The 22,122-nt window shown below is 42.1% G+C and overlaps 1 protein-coding gene across 1 annotated transcript in view; it reads right to left on the bottom strand.

Moving 5' to 3' along the window:
- The window catches only part of OSBPL5 (oxysterol binding protein like 5), a 177,310-nt gene extending 159,724 nt beyond the window's left edge, over nt 1-17,586 (bottom strand). Inside the window, exon 1 of the mRNA XM_061463062.1 lies at nt 17,367-17,586. Within this exon, the coding sequence (XP_061319046.1) occupies nt 17,367-17,381 (15 nt within the window). The 5' untranslated portion in view covers nt 17,382-17,586. The remainder of the gene's footprint in view (nt 1-17,366) is intronic.
- Nucleotides 17,587-22,122: the final 4,536 nt, after the last annotated feature.

Genomic DNA, 22,122 nt, shown 5'->3' with positions numbered 1-22,122 from the left:
GATGAAGCTTGCAGTGCATCAGAGAACATTTGTATTAGGAAGGCACTTTAGGGGATATGGCTCACCCTAAGCTCAGTGCTCATTTAGAAAAGTGGAAGAAAAAGCCCATCCCTTGGCCACTCACTTATGGCTGGGTCTAATATGGCCACTGTGGAGGCTGCTTCAGTGCTGGAAATCACTGCTTTCTATTTAAGATACTGTCTACTACCTGTAAATTGTGTGCTTTCCTTATCTTTACTAGACATTTCTCTTGGGCACCAGGCTTTTGCCATGGTCACCATCACAGCTCACTTCAAGCTTCTTCATAGTGATTTTGGCTGTCTCATGTTTAGAAATATCACACCTGAGTTTGAGGGTGAGACTAAAAAAACAAAGCAAACAAAGGGGGAAGGTCCTGCTTTTGCACACTAATGCTTCCTACTTTTCTTCTAGGCACATCTTCTAGAAACCACGACATGCCCTATGGAGTGAAATGCAGCCCTGCACAGGGAACCCACACCTCGAAGCTTTCAGATGTAGAGCCCTATTGAGAAGGTTTTAGGAAATTTGTAAGCTTTGCGCCCCCTTTGGGACTGAGATAAATGTCTCTCCAGAATACAGAGCTCTCTCATTTTCGCTGTGGTCCTTTTCTCCCTGAAAGAGCTTTTTAGAGAGGGAATATTATTCTAGTCCCAAAGTGATTGACTCGTACAAATAGAAACTAATGTAACTAAACCTTGCAGTTACTAAAAAAAGATAAATGAGACCCCAGTGCCACCAATGATACAATTACATGGTTGTCACTTGGGACTGTAAACAGTAGATGTTTTTTCAAGAATAAATCCTTACACTTTCAAGACATATGTCTTTTCAATCACCAGCTTTTTTAAAAGGCTTCAAGATAAATGAGTGCAAAGTGAATTAATGGAGAACGTAATGTAGTCACTTAACATTCCTGATATTGATTCCATTTCATTAGCTGGTAAGCACTTTATACTCCTGCAGAGACATTTTCTTCCTTCCTCAAGTATGATTATAAGAATAAAAATAACCTTAAAGAATCTTCCCCTTGGAGCCTACTTCTACATATATTTCCAGAACTATGCCTTCATGTAAGTTTTTAAGTCAGAATTATGTAGAAAGCTTATTACTGGAAAAGGGCTGTGACCAGATTTTCTGCAGGCTTGAAGCATTTGATTTTCCTGTTTGAAACACTGTACATTAAACTTGCACTCCAGTCTTCCTGTCCTTCAGAAAGAGTGGCAGAGAAAGCCAATGGATGTGTCAGGACAATATTTACTGCGCCCGAATTAGCACTGGATGTGTGCACATGTGTGTTTTTGAGGGTTTGCTCTTCCGGTTTGTGGAAGTAATTACAGGACAAAGCTTGAGCCTTTCTGAGTCACGTTGGCTGTTTCATGAGGGCTACAGGAGTATGGGGACAGGGAGCTGTGTTTTAGCTAGAAGACAATAAATTTGTCTTGCAGTACAACACAAACCAGCAACACAGCTTTTCTGTCAACCCCCGCTGAAAACCAGGATCTGGCATAATCCACCACAGCTATATGTCTTTTCCGGTACTCCAGGTACCTTGTGCTATCTTTACACAGCCCCATGCTGTATCATGCAGCATGTTTGGCCTTAGTTTTCAACAAACTCATGATGGGTCTCTCATGTAGAGGAACAAAAAGAAACAAGACTGGAAAACAACATGTCCCTGACCATAGAAAATTACTCGTGTCTACAGGTAGTGTAAAGTTAATAAAGCCTGATAAGAAACGATACACTGTTCAAGAAGATTTGGGGTATATTGAGATAAAACTTACTGTTTTCTCTTCTCTGAATTATTTACAAAATCAACATAAATTTGCAAGTGTTTCACTGATTTGTATTTTTGCTGACCAAGATTCACAAATTTCTAGCCCCGTCTAGAATGGAAATGACAGAATAACTACAGGAAATTGCTTCTTTCTGCTGCTCTCCACAGCAAGTGGTTTAAATGCACAGAAATTAGCATGTTGTTCAGAAATGGAAATCATCCAAGAAATGAAGGAAGTACAATATGCCTTTAAAGACTTAATGTACTCCAGTATATCCAAGACTTGAGGTGCATGACTTCCAACAGCACCAGGAAGAGTCACAACATTGGAGTACAGGTCTTAGAGACAAATATGTCTGAGACGTGATTTCACTAAGCTTTAAACCAGCATTGCTTTGCGAGAGCTTACAGCTTTCTGGGTGTATGGATGAGAAAGCAAACAAACAAAAACAATGAGAAAATTACCTGAGTAGCTAAGGCAATGTGTAAGGGAAAGGTAAACACAGTATTATTTGGATTCATTGCCTAGAAAATTGGCCATGATCAAGGTGGTCAAGATGAAGGCACTTAAAGACTAGGTAATCTGAGTTCTTTTAAATTAAATTCACCACTAATATGAATTGCAACTATATATATACACATTTTGACAGAGACAAAGTTGAACCCTTTTTATAAGCACCTATGCATATATGGCAAAGAATCAGCATTTGGAGTGAACTACAGGCAACTATAGCCATCTAGTCAACAGTATAATTGCCCCAGTCACTACACAGTGATCCAGATCTTCACGATAGGGTAAATCCTATGTTAAAAAGGGCATCATTTAGGGCTACAGTGGTTTGCCCTCTGGAAATGTTCATTCTTCACTGACTATTGGGAGATTCCTACTAACCAGGAGTCTAACTGAAGGCAGATAAAAAATCAGCTAGTCTGACAAGGTGAAATAACTTCTGTAGAGTTAAAATTTATCTGGAAGGCTTTTCAGACATGACATTTTTGATTTGTTGTTATTGGAATAACATACTTTTATGACTGACTTCAATAGGAGAACATTCACATTAATGCCAAAAAATTTTGAGACTGTTATGTTCATTATATTCAGGTGTAAAATCAATGATCTTTAAGGGAGTGCTGTGAGAAAGAAATCCGGGCTTCCTCCAGTGATTTAATTTGTCCTGCAACAGATGACACCAAAAGATCCTGACATATCTGGGATCTTGAGGCTTTTATGCAGAGGTTCATCAGATTTCACATCTGCACAAGAAAGCTTTGGTTAACTGAAGGGGTTTACAGCAACTCCTCAGCATTCTGAAAATAGTTCAATTGCCTTCTTATACTAGCAAGATACTAGACAACACTGCCTTGCACTTTACTGCACAGACAGCCAGCTGAGAAAGAGCCAAGTATATGACATGACTTTGTATTTAATTAGAAAATTGTTCTTCTATGCCAAAGGCTTCTTCACCATCCTAAAAACAATCACAGAAATGAGATAAAGCTGGCTTTTCCTGCAACACACTGAAAAAAAGGTAAAGAAAGAAATTCATTCTTACCCCAGTGTTGACCCATAGATACAACAAAAATTCAGTCTCTAAAAACAGTAACCTGAGAAGAGATGAGGACTGCCCAAGTATTCCTGAAAGGGGTCATGGTAGACTTTTTCCCTCTTCTTCATCCTACCTGCTCTAAAACCTTCCCCACAGCTAGCTTTTCAATCATGATCAGGGGAAGTCACCAAGAACAATGAGCAATAAAACCTCTTTGGCAGGGTCCTCTTTTGTGAGTAGCTGTGAATATCTCAGTTGCAGTCTCAGAATTGCACTGAACTGCGACCAGCTATCTTTGAGCACAGGGCCATAGAACACACACAGTCATGCTAGGGCTGAGACTGTAGTCTGCCAAAATTTTGTAAACTACAACACTGCCAAATATCATCTAACGAAAATATTTCTAGTGTGAGAAACTTCTAAACTTTCAAGTTTAAAAGTCAAGGCTAAGGGTACATTGTTCTTCAAAGTACAGGGAATATGAGTGAAAAGAAGCTAAAAAATCAAGCTGCAAAAATATTAGTGTCCCTAGGCATGTCCAGAAACAACTAAAGAGTGGTTTGTCTTTTGTTCGGTAGAAGAGAAGGGCTCTGTTGCCCAAATTAAAAACAACTGAACTCCATTTCTCTGGATTTACTACACTGCTGGCTTTATCTATGTCTGGCATAAATCCTGAAGTCACTGGAAATAATTTCAGTAGAATAATTCATGTTTATGATACTTGACAATTCAGTTGGGTGAGTTTACTAGAGTTTTTGCAAAAAGCTCACAGCAGACCTGAATTTGCAAGTTTGGACCTTTACTGGGACCAATATCAGAGTGCAACAGAGTGGTGTGCTCCCTCTGCAGATGCACCGGGAAACCGTAAGACAAAAAATTAGTGTGTGAGAGCTGTTGTCTGACATTCTTAGGTCAGAAGCCAACCTGGCAAGCACAGCACCTGCAATGTCCAGGCAGAAAAGATTTAAACTATACCTTAGCCGCTGCAAAGGCTTTTGTAATTCTATCCTCCAGAAGTCTGTAACCTATTTTATCTCAGCTTCTGGCAGAGCACACACTCCTCTTTGTAATAAAGCAAAGCATCTCCAAGGAATTCACAGCCACTGGAAAACAACTCTAATATAAACTAGTAACTTAATTTGAAGAGCTCCTGATAAAGGTAATTTATTTTGGCATACAACTGGCTCCTCTTCCATAAGGCAGTCACTAGCAATACACTTAACCTGAAACAAAATTCCTTGATTGCAAATACAGCAGAGCCAAGGCCTTGCTGAAGTGTGCTCCTGACTTGTGGCACCTTGCCTGGTCCCAAAATTTCATGCCTTTGGTCTTTCTGCTCACTTTGCATGGTGTGCTGGCACTGCAGGCTTCTGCTGTCAGTCCCTTCCAAAGTAGACCCTGGTCCCAGTCCCACACCTGCTGAGGCATTTGGGAAAGCAGCAGTTGGGAACACCAGAAGGACAGAAACCTTAGGTCCATTTCTACTCTGAGCAGCTCTGGTGAGCCACCTCCTTAAAATCACTAATAACCTACACATAGGTACATCCTAGCAAAATACAGACTATCATCTTTAAAAGTAACTGTTTCCACAGATTGCCACAGCTGGGAGCAAGAAGCAGGTGTATGGAAAAGGAGCAAGAGACCTAATGGGTCTGAAATACGGTGAAACCTTTTCTAGGGAATCTCCTCCAGACCATTCAGTGGATTTTGGCTCCATATTCAGAGTCCCCTAATTTACATAAATCCTGATCTTACTGAAATCCATGTTTGGCCATGCTCAACTCTGCTATTATTAAGGATTTGGTGGGGTTTTTTGGCCACATTTGTCCTCAGTTCTTCAGTAGTTCTGGACCCTGAGACTTCCCTGCAGCTTTCCATACTTAATTCTACAAGGAGATTAAATGAAATCCTTGGCAAAAAAATGATAGTTGTTTTATGCCAGAATAAATTAAGGTCACGTTAACTAGCTATAAGGAACTTACTTGTTATTAGATGTGTATCATAAGGATCCAGACATAACAGTACACATTTCAAGAGAAAATCAATAATATAATATTCATTATAACTCTATAAATTATATATAGGGTCATTTTTATGAGGCCAGAAAAGATCACTGTGGTCATAGTCTGGCTTCTTGTTTGGAACAAGGCAGATATCACTGAACTCACTCATACATATGTATTCTGTATTTTAAAAAGCATACATCTTCTTGATTTAGCAATTATAAGTGGTAAAGAGTTCACAAGAAACACTGGTAAGTTGTTCCAGTGATTGATTACGCTCTTGCATGTAAAGATTATGTTTATCTGCTTAGCCTCCACTCCCACTGGTGACTGCCAGACAGCAGCACCTCTGACATGCTGTCATCTCTGATAAGACACCCCTGCAACAGGATGCAGTGCTGGACAGAGACAGCCACGGTAAGCAAAGGCAACCAGCTGCACAGCCTCCAGATACTGCTCCCTACCTAGCAGAATTAGTCTCGTCGCAAGGCAGGCTAACTCAACCCAGATTTGGGGCTGAGCTAAGGCAGCTATGCTGCTTCTGGTACCCAGAAAAAGCCCCAGGGAAGCAGTTCAGGTGTTCCTACATGGCATCCTCTCACGCTGCTGATATCCACAGGTTGCAGTCAGACAGCATAGGAAAGGAGATCCTGTTGGCACAGAAGTAGGAGGCAGTTCCTTCCCTAACTGCAGGCTTTGGTGAAAAGACTCCAAAACCATCTGTGCCTGACCTCCCTCCTGGTGCTTCTGCTCATCTGTTTCCAATGCCCAAAGAAACTCCCTTCTCCCCGTCCTCTTACATTCATTGCACAGAGATGTGACCACATAGAAACCCATAGAGCTTGCTTCCTGTGCCCACCTCCAGTCAAGCCAGACAGCCCTGGTTCAGCAACCATCTTCTGTTTCATGCTGCATCTGACCCACGTGTCGTGTGCTGTCAATGTCAGAAGTGCTTTTGCTGCTTCCTTCCAGGTCATTGCCCTGGCTCTAAAAGCACATTCCCTCCACCTCCAAAACCTTGACACAGCCAAGGATTTAAAAGTCACCATTAGCATTCACTGCTGGCAGCCTGACAAGAAGGCAGGCAAATTCTTCCCACTGCCAGTTTCTGACACATGCATGTGTATGTAGCAACAATAAGAGCTCAGGTACCTTCCCCATCACCATTCAAGAATGTTAGAGCAGCCTCTGGAAAAAAACCCTTTTCCATTTCTGCTGCTCACTGAAGGTCTGCTGCCTGCCCATCCTCGGGGTATATATAGTGAAAGCAAATCAACTCCAGGTAGTTACTAGAGGAGTAAAATAAGAGACAGGTTTGGTTATGTCACAGTTTGATTGCTTCCCTGAATCTTCTTAGACCCATCAAAACTCCTAATGAAGTCTAGTTCAGATTGTAATAGCAGATGTCTTTCCAGCCAAGCATTTTTAGAGCAATATTTCCCTGCAGAGCCTTTAATGGGAAGAACCTCCTGACATCTCATTGTTTGTCAGGGTCTGAACAGCCGCTGCACACCTCTTGTGTTGACCTCACTGATCTTTATGCATGCAAAACCGGCCAGCCTCTATTTCCCTCTCCATTCCAGAGATTTTTTGGTTGTGGTCCAGCTGACAGAGGCTGGGCCATGGTCAGTATATGAGACTCCCCCTGAAGATGCAAAACCCTGTCTCCAGTCTTTTAAAGTCTGGCAGCACCAACATATAAATCTTATTCTGCATCCAGCCATCGCCAGGACAGATGTCTTTTCCAGAGGAAGCTGGTAAACTCGGCAAACTGCATCCTGCTGCACTACAACGGGCAGGGGACAAGCAAATCCCTGGCTGGCAGAGCAAGGAGCATCAAAGGGCCACATTGGATAGGCTTGCCTCTGACTTCCACTGCAGGCTGGACAAACTCTCACACCTCCAGATTGGTCATATATTCTCAGCAATTGGCCTTTGATCAGACTTTCCCCCTCATTTTCTTGGGCCAGTGCTTTAACATTTGAGAAGCAATGCTTCCTCTCCCAGATGGAAATGGCTGCTAAGGTATATAGAGTTACTCTTGAAGATATGCTATTTAAGGTTAGGGAAATGTGAAAAAAATACAGGATTTTTACATATATTGTCAGGCAAAAAATGTTTTTTGTTTTTTATAGGGAGACAAGGGACAATTTGTCTTTAATGCTCCATCATTTCCATTATGAAGCCCTATTTTATTCTCCTGAAATTTTGTGCAGGAAACCTGGATAAAGTTCCAAATTGTTTGATTCTCTGCTGCAGGAAAATGGTAACTAACTTGTCTGTGAGCACCATGTATTTACTTACAGTTGAATGAAGCTTGAATGACACTTGTCTTTGCAAGTCGCCAACAAATGTCACTGATATCTGCCCACGGGGTTGGGTACCCTCTGGGTGGTGAACTCAGCTGGCTTCAGCAGCATCCCACTCCCACCAATGGTGCCAGGCAAAATTCTGCCCTGAAGTCTGAGGTTGCTTTTCTCAAAGGTTGGTGTTTCCACTGCTTCTATTTTGAGGGTGTCCTCCAGAAAGTGTAGATCACGTCAGAGGTAACTGGTCAAAATGACCTTAAAGGTGTCCTCAGGAGTTTCTTTAAGTGAAGTGGCCCTGAAAATGACTTATTAAATTGGCACCACTTTAGAAACTTTTTTGCAGTAAAATTTGGGGATTTCAGTTTCCCACGTGGGCTTGTTTTGGATTTCTGCTTTGTGCCCAAGGAGGAGGAGACAGACTTAAAAAAACTAAAAAAGAAAAAAAGCAGTGGATTGAAGATTTGTGAGCAGTATTTGTGAACATCCTACTACTGAAGCAATGGAAACAAGCAGTTTTTAATGGGATTTGTCTTCATCTCATAGAATCTCAATGATCTATGATAGAGTGATATTTTCTTTAAAAAAAAAAAAAATCAAGACATTTAATTTTAAAACCCTTCTCTTAGTTTTTCCTGAATTTGTTTTACTCTTACAGGTAGTGAAATAAATTCATTTCAGTAAAGCAGTAGTATTTCAAGTCTTGGTTATTAAGAAATTCCAGATTGGGGGGGGGGGGGGGAATATTGTTTTAAGAAGTTTCTGTTTTTTCAGAAGATAATTCTGCCTTCAGTTGCCAACCTATCTTATATTTGAATAGAGGGATCACTACATTACCAACAGACTATGTTTGTTTTGCTGGCCACACTAATGATATCTATTCAAAGTTGCTTTGTTGAAGACAAATGTAAGCTACACAAAAGGGACCATGCTCCTTGCTAGCTACCATAGCCAGACCTGCATCTCCTTCTTTCTAAAACACTGCAGACAAATTGTCCTGCCAGCAGAAGTAATCAAGTCTAGAAACATCCTGTGTATTGCTGCATCACCACTTTATTTTCCCACAGATCCTTAATAGATCTTGTATCCCCACATATCTCTCCTTCAGTGTTTCCTCTCATTCCTTCCTGTATCTACCAACCACTGATGGCTTTAGAGGATCATGAATACTAGGTGAGTCCGAGCATACTCGTGGTAATTCAGACATTCAGCCATCCCACCCATGCTATAGCCTACCCCTCAGCACAGACACTTGTCCTTATTTGTTTGCCTTTGAGAAGTGTACCCCTGCTGAATCTTGTTGAAAACTTAATACTACATGGGCAAAAGAATCAAAGAATAGCTGAGGTTGGAAGGAACCTATGGAGGTCATCCAGAGCTCCAGTCTGTACCCTGCCATAGTCCTAGAAGCAGCTGGCAGGTTCCTGCAGCTATGGACAAAGGAAGCTCCACACCATCCACCTTCTGTATACCTTATCATGATCCTACAAGCAGCTGGAGAGTCCCTGCAGCCATGGGCAAAGAGAGTTCTACATCATCCACCTTCTTCTGTGTGAAACTTAATATAAATTTTCTGATTCAGGAACCCATTGGCTGGTTTGTGCTGTCTTTTCTAGGAAACCTTTGGGGCTTTTCCTTTTGCATAAGGATTGCATAAGCCTCAACTTCTTAGGAAACCAGGCTAAAAAAGATTCAAAGCATATTAAGTGTCATATCTAAGATTAGAGTCCACACGTAGGGATATGTAAACCAAATGTGTGCTATAAAGGAAACAGCAGGCCCTTCAGCAGTGTAATTGAACTCAAAGGGCTCCTTGCAAGCTTGTAAAAATGTCTTCACATCTAGAATTCAAACCTTTGATGGGCTTTCTAGGATGCAGGAATGAACAAATCTTAGGTTTAGCATCAGAAGAGACAAACCCTGAGCCCAGCAGAAAAGCTGAAGGACTTGTTTTGATTTATAGACACCATATGTCAAAACTTATAATTAATTTCATGAACAGGGCTGAGATCAGTGTTTCCTCACTAAAAATGTTGCAGGAAAACCCTCAAGTGAAACAGCAAAAAATGCTCTCATTACATGTCTGCAACACCCAGACTGAAAAATACTTTGATACTATGCTGGCAGGACTGCTAATGTCTCAAGAGCAGCTGAACCACTTGCTGCACAAACAAAATGAGCTGTCTTACAAGGCAAAAAAATGCAATGTACTGTGAAGTTGCATGTGAGGATGTATGCTTTTAAGGATAAGGAACACATTGCAAGGCAGCCAGCTGACCTACATTTACAGCTGAAGACATAATGCTGACCCACAGGGAGTTCTGTCTAAACTACAAACACAGAAGGAGTGCTAGTCAAATGGACCATGTCTTTTAAAATGATAACTGAGCAGGAGCAGCAGCATGGGGCCAGGCTTTTCCTGCTGTCATATGTAAGAAGGAAGCTAGTTCAATATAGCATGATGAGCCGTGGCTGGCAGGGAAGTACATCTCAGAGCAACTTCTGCCTCCTCAATATGCTGTGCTGCAGGGAGGAAAGCATACACTTGCTATGTGAAGGCAAAGCAAGTGAGCAGTTAAGTGAGATGGCAGCATGGACTGAGCTAGACAAATCAGGTCCTGGGGCCCTGTCACAGGCTGTAATGCTGCAGCAAAGTCAGTACTGCTGTGCTTCCACGGCTACCAAACCCGTGCTATCAAAGCTCATACCCACTCACAAACACAGCATGTTGTGAGCATGAATAACCTTCAAAAAACAAGGAGATTACCAGTGCACTGTGAGGTTGCTAGGCCATAAAGAGAGGAAAGGAGAAGACAGAGGCAGAACCTTCCCCAGGTGCAGTGATGATAATTGCATCAGCATAAGGAGAAAATCACATACACACTTGGGACCAGATTTTTAACACCCCATCAAACAAAGTAGCTCTGTTGAGATCAGTGCAGCGCTGCTTCACACTATATGTGGATCTCCCTGCTGGCAGAAATCAGCCTTTAGAAAAACAGGCTCCCAGTTAATTTGCTGAATCCTGCCCCAAATACATTGACTTTTCTTGAACAGAGCCTTTCTTGTCCCCCTGTGGTGCTGCATAGTCATGTAACAGCTAAAGAACACATGACTTCTTTTTCTACTGCTACAGTGGAAAAGGAAAGATGTAAAAGAAAACTTGAAAGTTACTGCAAAACAAAATCATGTAGCCTAAACCTGCCTATTGAAGACAAAATGGAAGTGTTAATTAAGCCACCTTGCCTATAGTTGCACTACATCGCACCAACATTTCCTCTCTGACAAGCATGAGCAACAGTGATATACTTGGGAATTTTTTGAGACAAAACTAGAGCAAGGAAAATAGCTCTGCTGGGCACAATGAAGTACTCAAATAACCGCAATAGGAAATGACCTTTAACAAAGTCTGGACAGAAAGTCATCTCCTGGATTACTCAGTGTTTCCTCCCTTTTAATTTTCTTTCTCAGAAACCTAACCATCTTTTATCAAAACTTCACGCAGACAAGACTTCTCCTAGAAGCAGCTGGTGCATTTCTGCAGTGTTGGGGAAAGGCTGAAATGCAGCCACTGCGCCAATGTAAGTACCTGATGCAGAGGCAAAAGCCTCCTAGAAGCCAGTGCGGCTTCACTGCAGTATGAAGTAGGAACTAACTGCTGAGACAGGCATGTGGCTTACCTGCGACTCAGAGCTTTTGCTGGTGTAAGTTGCAGTGTGTGTCTATATATATCACAGGCTTGACTTGGTAAGTGCGTTACCTTTACTGTCATGCAGAAATCCCTGTTCATTTGGAGCTTCATGGCATTTCTGTGATACTCTGATGAAAAGTGCAATGCCCATTTACTGAGGCTGACATAGGACAAACTTGAAAATAAATCCATCATGTTTTCATATATCATTGTCCTTCCACTGACATAGAGGCTTGTACCACAAAAACAGGGTAAGAAGTTGGCTAAATGTTTCCTTTTTTATATGAAACTTTGATGCCCACAGTATTAAATAAGGGCAAGAGGAATGAGGTTTAGTTTGTAGCACAGGCAGGAACATGTAATGTAAAAACCTGATCTACTGTGATAGAACTGTTTGAGGAAATGCCTGTTTCTGCTGTGGATTCCAGAAGAAGAAAAAAATAATTCCAGTAGTCACTGTTCCTTTCCTGAGACAAGTGCATTTTCCCCAGTGCTTAGTTTCATATGTAATCATTTATACTACAAAGGTTAAGGTGTTTACCTATTACTGTCCCTGATAATCTTACCAGTTCAGCAAGTCACTTCCAAATTTTGCTCCTCACAGAGCAAAACATTTCAGCAAGTTCATGATCAGCAATGCTTTGTGGCCAAAGTTAGGCACTTTTTACTTCTGGTAAATAAACTGTTTTCTAATCATTCAAGTAAGATGAACTAGAAAAACATTTCAGAAGCTATTACAGGATTCAACAGCATAAGCCCCTATCTAAACCACTTGGAAAAGTTAGAAAGGCAGTATTTTTAAAGCTATTTTTGACAACTTTAAACATTTTACCCTGATCTTGAGCTACAGCAATTACAAGAACCCGAGGAGAGGACACATCATTCCACACAGTCCTAAAACAGCATGTCAGACATCATTTTTGTTAGCTGCCATCTCCTCTAAGAACAGAGGTACCAGCCAGTGCATATTCCACATTACATATTCCCTAAAATCTGCACCAGTCATCTGGATTTATGAAACATTGCAGAACTCTCTAAAGGGAAATAAAAAAAGAAGTATATAATTCGTCTGTAGTCTAGCCTGAAAATTATAGCATGCAACATCAGATAGAACATTTTCCTAAAAAATCCTTCCTAGAAAGTCAGCTGAAAGGAGAAATCAGGGAGGTTGGGGAAGCATTTTATATATTAGCACTAGAGTATTGGCTGAAGGTTTGCAACACTCCTTGTTTTCACAGTATTTTAAGTGCCTTGAAGCAGTAACTTAAATTATTATACTTAATTAAGGTTATTTTCCCCCCACTTTGGTTACATAATTGGAGAATCATTTTTTAAACTTTGTGCCTTGTCCATGTGAGAGCTTATTTTAGCCTAGATTTCCACAGATTGACACATTTTAATGATCTCTTCATCAAAGGAGCAATGCCCATCTGGACACACTTAGCCAGCCACATTTCATCACACATATGAAAAAATGCATGGTATGGAAATGCACCATCTGCTTTGGGTTTTAAGCTATCATGTTGTACCCATCATTTGCAAAAGGTTAAGGGGACCCAAATCTTTACTTATATGGAGCAATGGGTGAGTCTGTGCAGTTTGGTCATTTGCTACTGTCAGACCAGAAGGTCGTACTTCTTGGGGGGGACCTGACAGTGCTGCAGCAGGTTACGAGTGGTCATAGGTTGCTATCTTATTGATGAAGCTTCCCCAAAGTGAGACCAATAGGTTTTCCTCCTCTCGTCCCTGTTTTCTTCCTGCATCTCTGCCCCTGGAAGGATCATGTAAAAACTGTGAGAGAGGAAACTTCTTGTGTTCAGAAAACAGAAGCATACATACATGCATGCTTTGTAAACACATCAGATTACATGAAAGATAGGAGCCTTTTTCTGTTAGAAACACCCCAGGAAGGTCACAAACACTGGCTGCACACTCAGATCAAAGTGGCTGCAAGAACTACACTGTACAGGAGGACACGAGCTGCCCTGGAGAGATCCTGTCATCACCCACCGATCTGTTGTGACAGTGGGTGTAGAAAGCAGGAGGACTAGTCACCTAGCTCCTGTTTTCTCCCCGACAGCAACGCTCTGAAAATAATAATGAGCAAACTTCAACAAGCTTTGCTTTCCAGGATGGTTATTTCCATGGAGATACTCCTGAATGTCTGCAGCTGGTGTCCTGGCTATGATTTCAGTTTTGTTTCTAAAAGGTAATGATAAAGACTATGATTAAAAGCAAAGAGGTTTTCTTTATTCCAAAGGGGGGGGGGGGAATAGGTTTTTAGTGGGTTTTGCGATGCATATTTCTCACACATAGGGAAATTATAATTTTGCTTTGCTTTGCTTTCTAAACAAAGCCCCCTCCTCGGGTTAGTTTCTATCTATCCCTGTATGCCAGGCAGCCTGGACTCCAGATTGTGTTCCATGGAAAAACTATCCTCAAACATTCTGTGAAAGAATGAAATTTTCCAGTGGGAAAAAACCCTTCCTGATTTTACCTGCTTTTGGAATGTGAAGAAGTCACTGGCTCTGCTGCTGAGGTGCACACAACATGCACCAAGCCTTCAGACTGGAAAACTCTGAGTTAGCTAAGGTACCTTTTCCTGGTAGGGTCCATTTTCTTGCTCAAGACAATCTTCTACTCAGAAAGCCCAGATTAAATGGGTTTGTGTTCTGTATTCCCTGAAAATAACAGCCTCACTGTTGCAGAAGCTGCAGAGCATGTAATCAAAGGATGCCATATGGGCCATTTACTAACAATGAAAAATGGATGCACCATTTGTTGGGCTGTAATTAAAACTGAAGAACACTTCCAGTTTTCACTCCCACTGCTGATCTAGCTATTTGTATCGCACATCATAAACAGTTTCTTGACTTATTCTTACTCCCAGCATGAATTCACAGCACATCAGGTTTCCAAATGGATATTGGTAGTAAATATTTCATATTATGGCTCAATAATATGCTGATACATATGAAACCACATTGCCTACCAGCTTCCTACCTACATACATGTTAATAGGATTATTTGTATACATATATACAGAAAGATAAATCCACATCCAAACTAACACAAAACCAATCAAGATAAAAATAAAATCACTGCAGTCAGTTTAGGCATCATTCTGGATTTCAAGTGCTTTAAACTACTACTGTAATTTGCAAGTCCACACTTTAAACTAACATAATGTAAAAGCATTGCACAAAAACTATTCTAAACTGTCAAAGTACGAATTAATGTATTTCCATTTACTTCACTCACATCTCAATTTAAAAACAAAACATATTCAAATAAATGGCTTTTTTTAAAGTCTGAGAACCATAGTTTTCTCTGGGATCTATTTCTACAGAATTGCCAAATATAGCCATTTACAAAGATCACAAGCTTTATGATATTTTTAGTTGCCTCCTTGTCTGAGATTTTTCCACTTTTCTCCATCTTCCCCCCTCAAGGCAAAAGGGCTGGAAATGCCCCTATCTTTTATCCACTCCAAAGAAAACAAGAGCTCAGGATCCTGGCACATTTACTGGGCTGGAGGAGGCAATGGGATGCAGAGGACAACACCAGATGACTGACAGCAGAACAGCAAAAATCTGCAATGCTGTTTTGAGGCTGGCTGCAGCTGTGGCCTTCACAAGCTGCAGGGCAGGCCAGGAAAGGGTGACACATCTGATGTGAACTGTCCTCCTCCCACCTTTCTTCGCAGGGACTACTCACAGATGCCACCAGCACAGCACAGGCACAAGGAACACTCCTTGGGTACTCATTCCACAGGTGCTGGAGTGAGGCCACCCCTACCTTTGGTTTGACAGTGACAGAAGTCACCAGCATTTTACTTGCTGTGGCATCTAGAGTGATAGCGAATGCTCCAAAAATAAATAAGCAGCCTGTATTTAGCTTTTGCATAACTGCTGATCTGCAGAAACATCAGCAGTTTAGCAGTAACGGTATCAAAGAGCTCTTTGGAGAATCAAGAGGACCATGCATTTCCCTCTAAGCTGCCTCATGCTTAGTGGTAAAGCTCCATTTCTACCATGGGTTGCTTTCAAATGTTTCTCATTTAAACCTAAAGCTAGCAGAATTCACGTCTTCATGCAGTTTCCTTCTCTTTTCCTTCCTTTTTAGTATCACTACAGCAGTCACAGATTGCAACTTCACAGATGCATGCCTGACACTAATAAAAAAACATTGAACACATACCAAGTTGACATATCATAGTGTGTTTTGCACATGTGTTGAATCATAACCTCAAAGAAGCCCTAATTGAAATTCCACAACAAAATCTCAGGAAATCACAAACACATCTATAAAACTAGATAGTTCCGTTCTGCAGATACCTTCCATATAATGTCAGTGCCAATGATTTCTAGAAAAGATGTTTGAAATCCAGTGAGATTGAATGTTGACTCCCATGACTCCCCTAGAATCCTCAGCCAGCAAGAACAGGAGCAGTAGTGCAGAAACACCAGAGCAAGCAAAAAAGTAGTTTAGACTATTTACAAGACCAACAAAATGAATGCTTAGAAGACACAGCACCAAAGTTTGGCAGTGTTACCTGGCGCACTTGCACCAAAGTCATACTAAAACACATTTCCTGCATCATTTCTCGTTAAGATAAGGTCCTATTTCACTCTCATAACTGCAGGTAGTAACGGAGCCACACAACTTAGACGCTGCCATTCCACTTGTCATGGGAGCCAGTTCAACAAGGTTACTTCCTCCTGCAGCTGAAATAATTGCACCAAGTGAGTCCACTGCTCCTCTGCACTTGGACATAATGGGGAAACTCTTCCTCATAACTAGAGCTGCAAATCAATTCCAGCCAAGGCAAATCATGAAGCTGCTCAGGCTCTCCATTGGCTCTCAGGAGGAAGAATTAAGAAAAGCATCGTTACCAGCAACAGAGATGTGCTAAGCACAGCCCAGAGTATGGAAAGTTCTAGTTCAGGAAATGTTTGGGTACTGTATATAGTTTTATTAATCTTCAGTATTTTGTCTTAGCCCTGAGGATGCTCTACGGTCTCTGCACTATGCTCAGCAAGGATCTGAAAACACTTTTTTTGCTTGCAGAAAACACAGACATCCCACTTTCTCCCCCACCTCTCCTAATAAAGAATGATGAAACATTCGAAAGTTATTTTGAACAAGTGCAGTGATAGAAGGTTGTTTTCCAAAGCTGTCCAAAAGTCATAGTTTCCAAGTCCACTCTGGCTGTTAGGGGCACTGCAGCTTGGTACAGTGAAACTTGAAATATTTGGTATCACTTTTGAAGCAGCAGGTATGGTGTGCTCTCAGGATTAGCTGCATCCTTAAATATTATAGAGCTGCTGCAGTCTGGAAAGCTGCATTCCATCTATCTGTTCTAGTGCTGCGGGTCAACCACCAATTCCTTAGGAAGCAATAGTTTGGGAGGCTCTTCCAGAAACATTCATCTGGAGAGCTGTTTGTAACCGATGTAGGTGCAATGCAGTATCCTGCCCCTTTGAGCACCACACACTTTGGAGGCTACATTAAAAACATTGTTTTCCTTAGCTCTGCCCTATTTTTGCTCTGTGGCAAAGCACAACATGCAAAACAATCCATAGCATCAAACTTCACAGAAGTTACCCTTAAAAAACAAAAGGCAATTAGCAATTTTTGGAAGACTTGAGCAAATATTAGCAAGCAGCTCTGTTATTTTGAGTTTGCACTAGCAAAAGAATAAAGTTGAAGAAAACATTTTAGTATCAACACCCTGCAGCTGTATTTTGTTCTGTCATGCAAAAAGCTTAAATCAATGTCTTGCAGCATAAGAAAGAATCAGAGGAGCAGAAAAATGCAGTGTTTCAACTTAGATCGTTGCAACAGTTAACTGAGGATTTTGTGACAGCAAGCAATTTACCAAGTACGTTTTCACATTATTAAGCAGCAAATGAGACACAGTCCACAGGAGCTGCACATTTAATTTTGTCAGCAATTATATTATAAAGCACCTTACGCCTATATACATGTGTGCATATGGACCTATCTTTATACACTTACCGTGCAGCAAGGCATGGGTGTTACGCTGGTCTTGAAACAATTGCTTTACAGCCCCAGGCAGAGCAACCTTCCTTTCACTCTCACCTCAGGCAAGTCAGTGTTTCTGGAAGGTGGCCAGGCAAGATCAGATTCATCAGCCAATAAAATTGTCTGAAGCTGCTGTTCCACAGGAGATCGTTCCTCCAGCTGCAGACTCAGGAGCAGCCAGTAAAGACGAAAATCAGCATCAGAGTGCAGGCGAGCATTTTGCCCCAGACTAAGGGTCTGCTCTCAAAAATTCAGCTTCTTCCTGCCTGTGCTGCTACTATACACAGTCATCCTGCATGAAACCAACTTGCACTTGACTTGCCTGGCTAAAATAGGTGCACAGCTGTTCTGAACACAGACAAGGGTAAAGAAATCAGTCAAGCAGGTGCCTCATGCGCTGGGAAGCAATATAGCAACATCCAGAGACATGAATTCACAGTGCTAGCGGGGGCACCACATCAGACCTAGCTTTGTAGGGGGCAGTGAGAATTACTGCTCAAACAACCTAGCGTTCACTTGAGGACACAGATGTTGTTTGTAGTGGGCAGTGTGGAGACCACTGAAATCTTACTTCTATTTTTTTATCTTCCAGAGCTGGACCTGCTGCAGTGGCAGCATGAAGCCATCCTGTCCTCAGAACTATGTGTTTGTCCTGGACTTCATTGCCCTTCAGGGGAGCGCTTGATTTCACCCTGACAGTCCTACGGCAGCAGCAAGATATCCCAGCATGCAATAAGACTTTGCAAAGGTGGCAGCTGGAGCTGTCTGACATCAGGGGGCATCCAGGAAACCTTAGGTCTTGTCTTTAATAGGAAAAGCAAAGAAATCAGTCTCAGTATGTGTCAGCCAACCTTCAGTAAATCCTAAAGATGACAAGACAGTTCTTGCAGTTCTGCATGTTAGCAGGTCAGGAAAGGCCTGATAGGTCATCGCTTCTAAGTTAACAAGAAAGACCAGGCCTATGTCTGAAAATGTGTATTTTGACAGCAGCTGACCCATTTTGCTATGAAATCTTAATAGAAATGAGGTTTTTTTCTGCACACCATCTTACTCCCTGGCTGGCATTCACCTCTCCTTTGAGGTAAGAACTATTTGAATTTGTTCCCACAGAAGTTTTGCTCCACGGTGCTTCGTCTGCAAAGCTGACTCACCACCACATCTGAGGGCACTCCAGGATAAAGCCCACATTTCCAGCAGCATTTATTTGTCTCCTGACACAAGTGAAAAGCAAACACAATCTAATCTTCACCAGCAATGTTACATACACTCACCTGCATGTATTAGAGGACAAAGCTGTCTACAGTGCAGACGACTCCTTAAAAAGTTAAGACTTCGCAAAAAGCTACACCACACCTTGAAATGGAGGCCTTCTTCATAAAAAAAAAAAGGATTATACTAGAATAGGGTCAGCAAGACTGTCACTGACAATAACCACTTTTCCGTTTCACGTGCCATTGCCTTTAATCTCCTGTTTTGATATGGATGTGTTTTCTCTTATTTATGCAAAACAGTGCTACCTCTGATCTCCTCACAGGCTGACACTAGAGCCCTTTGGAGGACCACAGGCCAAACATCTTACCCCTAGAGCTCTGAGGCTGTGTTACACTGGAGGAGCTGGAAAAGAGGCTCCTGAAGAGCCATGGTGTGCTAAAATCAAGAAGCACAGAGGAACAGCCTCTGTTGAATTCAACAGCCTGGACTTCGTGCTCTTGGGAAGCTATGTGTGCAAGCATTTGCATGATCTCGGTTTTCCTTTGACGTAAATGGCATAGATCCACACCAGTTCACACAGGCTGAGAATCTTCCAGCTGGGGATCTGCTATCTTTGGAAAACTTGGGGTTTCATACTGTACACTGCCATACTGCCCATTCAATGGCGATTTACCACCCTTAAGGCAATTACATGCTGGGTGCCCCCTCAAAGTGGGTCTTGGTGCTAAGGGAAGAGCCTTGTTGAGTATTAGCTTAGTAAAAGAGTGTCTTGGCTGAAAAGAGGAGCTGGACACATACTGGAAGCAGCTATCTTAAAGAAATGAAGGGAAACATGACAAGCAAGTGAGGACCCCCTCATACCTTCAGGAGTAGGAGAGCACAAAGCTAGCAGCAGGCCAGGGCCCACACCAATGGCATAAAAAAGAGGGGGATGCAAAGCAGGCCACCATAGCAGCCTGCCTCCAGGACCTTCTTCATTTTCATACAGCTGATAAAAGAAAACTCGGTCAACCAGGCAGCTGTGCTGGTATCCCATCCCACTGGCAAGCATTGGGTTGTGCTGACAATGTGCACAACTGACATAGTCTGTCAGTTGTGCACATTGCCCTAGAAACCTGGTAAACAACTACATTTTATCCTCCTGTGTATTTGGAGTGTGGTCAAACTGCACAGAGAGCTATTGACGCAGGTTTTGGCTTATTATTCATCATAAATTTTAGTTTCAGTGTTTAAATGCAGTAATGTAGAGCATTTTTTAAGCTGCTTTCAACATATATTTGAGGTGGGTTTGGCTCTAATCAATTTGGAACAGGGCAGGGAGTTCAGAAATTTTCCTTTTCTCTCTCACATCCCTGTGTCCCACTTTACTTTTAAAGTGGTAAAGCCCATCTAGATTAAGGCACCAGGAGAAGGGAGACAAAGAAAAAAAATCCAGCTGAATTAAAGACAGCTGACAGGGCATTTCACCATCACAGTCGTGTGCTCAAAGCTTTTCAGAAACCATAAAGTGAGTGGCCATGTAAATCAGTGAGTCATTGCAACAGGTGAAGGGGGAAAACCTTACCAAAACAAAAAAGACAAGAAAGCAGCAAAATTCTGTGCACCTGCTGAACCTGCTCACTGAGGAGTTTCCATAACATGCTTGTGCTTTGCCTGGTCATAGCACATTCTTATTCTCTTTAGTGCAGTTATCCTTAGGATGGCTTTGTGAAGCAGGACATTACATCTGGGAGTTACATTACTTTCTTTCTACCAGGAGAGTCCAGTGGCTTGTAGGAAGCCCGCAACACCTTAAAGCACATCTTCGTGGTTATGGCTAAGGCTGTTAAAACTGCATTGGACTTCTCTGTAATGCAAGATCAAAAGCTGCTTCCCTCTTGCCCGTCTCTTCCAGCGCTTGAATACGCAGGTGCTTCTGCATGTCCTCAGAGAGGAGGTAGTGCAGTCTTTGCCTTTAAATGGCATTCTTCCGGTTTTATGTATTTTATGGGCTCAACATTTGCATGGGTGTTTTAATATTTATATTTTTTTATTTTTTCATCTAGATGACCTCAGTATTTAAAGAGAACATACTGAATTTTGGGGGACAGCTGTATTATACTCAACCCTTCGCACCTACTTTGTGCACAAGTGACAGGAGGACACCGTCACTTTACATAGTTTTACCCTTTCTAGCAAGGAATGATGAAAGACCATGAATACGAAAAAGTAGTAAAACAATCAGAAGAACTCGGACAAGATTTTCACTTGGCTCAAGTCTAAGCAGTGCCTGCTTGAGGGAACTGTTCTGTCAACTCCAGAAACATGGAGAAATCCCAGTGCAATCAATTCACAATCCCACTCCACGTGCAGCCCATGTTGAACAAAAGGGATGAAGCCAGCTGTAGTTCTGTGTGTGTCAAAATAGCTGTACCAGCTACCTGTAGTGAACACCTTCTGTGCATGGTTTCCTGGGATCTGTCATGACAAATACCTAGCTTATTCATTAACACAGGAAAGTGTTGCAGGATGGCTCCAAGAGCAAGGCCATGGATCGTTGGAGGCCTTGTGCGAGCAAAGCTAAGTGTAGGCCTCACACGTAACCGGAAACCGGACGTGGGAGGAGAATGTAAAGGAAGCCGTGTAGAACTAACCAATACTGTTGTGACTAGTAGGCGTGGCTAACACCACGCGGACACAAGCGATGTGCGCCGCGAATAAAGTAGAAGCTTGCTTATCACCCATAGTGGGTTGGCGTGTCTTGCTTCTCCTCTCCGCTAACAGGAAAGGAGACCTGAAGTGATTGGGGGGGGGGAGGCGGGGGGGAAAGGGGCTGGGGTTTTATTTGCACACACGCGCACTCTTAAATCAGTTTGCAGCATAGAGTCAATGCCTTCTGGTGGCAGCCTCATTACCGTCTGTAATGAATGTAACATTTTAAAATAAAAATAATTCATGCTGTAACAGCAAATACAGTTTGAAAGGAAGACAGCTGGGGATCAGGAAAGGCTAGAGTCAACATGGGCCTCTCTATTTCCATGGAATTACGAGCATTACCCTACCTGCCTTCACAGCAGCCAAACTGCACAGCCCAAATGACTGGGTCAACTCTTAGCACAGGAAATGCTGCATCAGCTTCCCAAAGGGAAAAGTCCAGTACTAAGCAAGGAGGGGATCTCACGGGCGGGGAGCGTGCTGGACCAGGATGCAGCAGGAGCCAAATTACTTTTCAGCTCAGTTGCGGATCTCTGTCCCACTCTGGGCAGAACCCCGAACTGCGAGGGGGAGGGATCTGTATAAATAAATGACAAATTTTAGCAAACAGCTGTTCTGGCATAAACACCTTTTCACATCCCATTTTATGCTTATTGAAGGAAACTTTACCCTTGCCTCCTCTGCTTTGCTTGGACTAATTTATCATGCATTATGTATGTTGCTCTCAGTGTTCAATTATTCATGAATCCCTCCATCCTTGCCCCATTTCCCCTTCCACTTGCATGAGGATCAATCAGCAGAATTCAGCAACTCAAGCCCTTCA

This window comes from Pezoporus flaviventris, unplaced genomic scaffold (genome assembly GCF_033815535.1).
Source record: "Pezoporus flaviventris isolate CSIRO_AGI_PZ_B2104156 unplaced genomic scaffold, CSIRO_AGI_Pfla_v1 ptg000036l, whole genome shotgun sequence".
Taxonomy (NCBI): Eukaryota; Metazoa; Chordata; class Aves; order Psittaciformes; family Psittacidae; genus Pezoporus; species Pezoporus flaviventris.
This window is presented reverse-complemented; position numbering and strand designations above follow the sequence as displayed.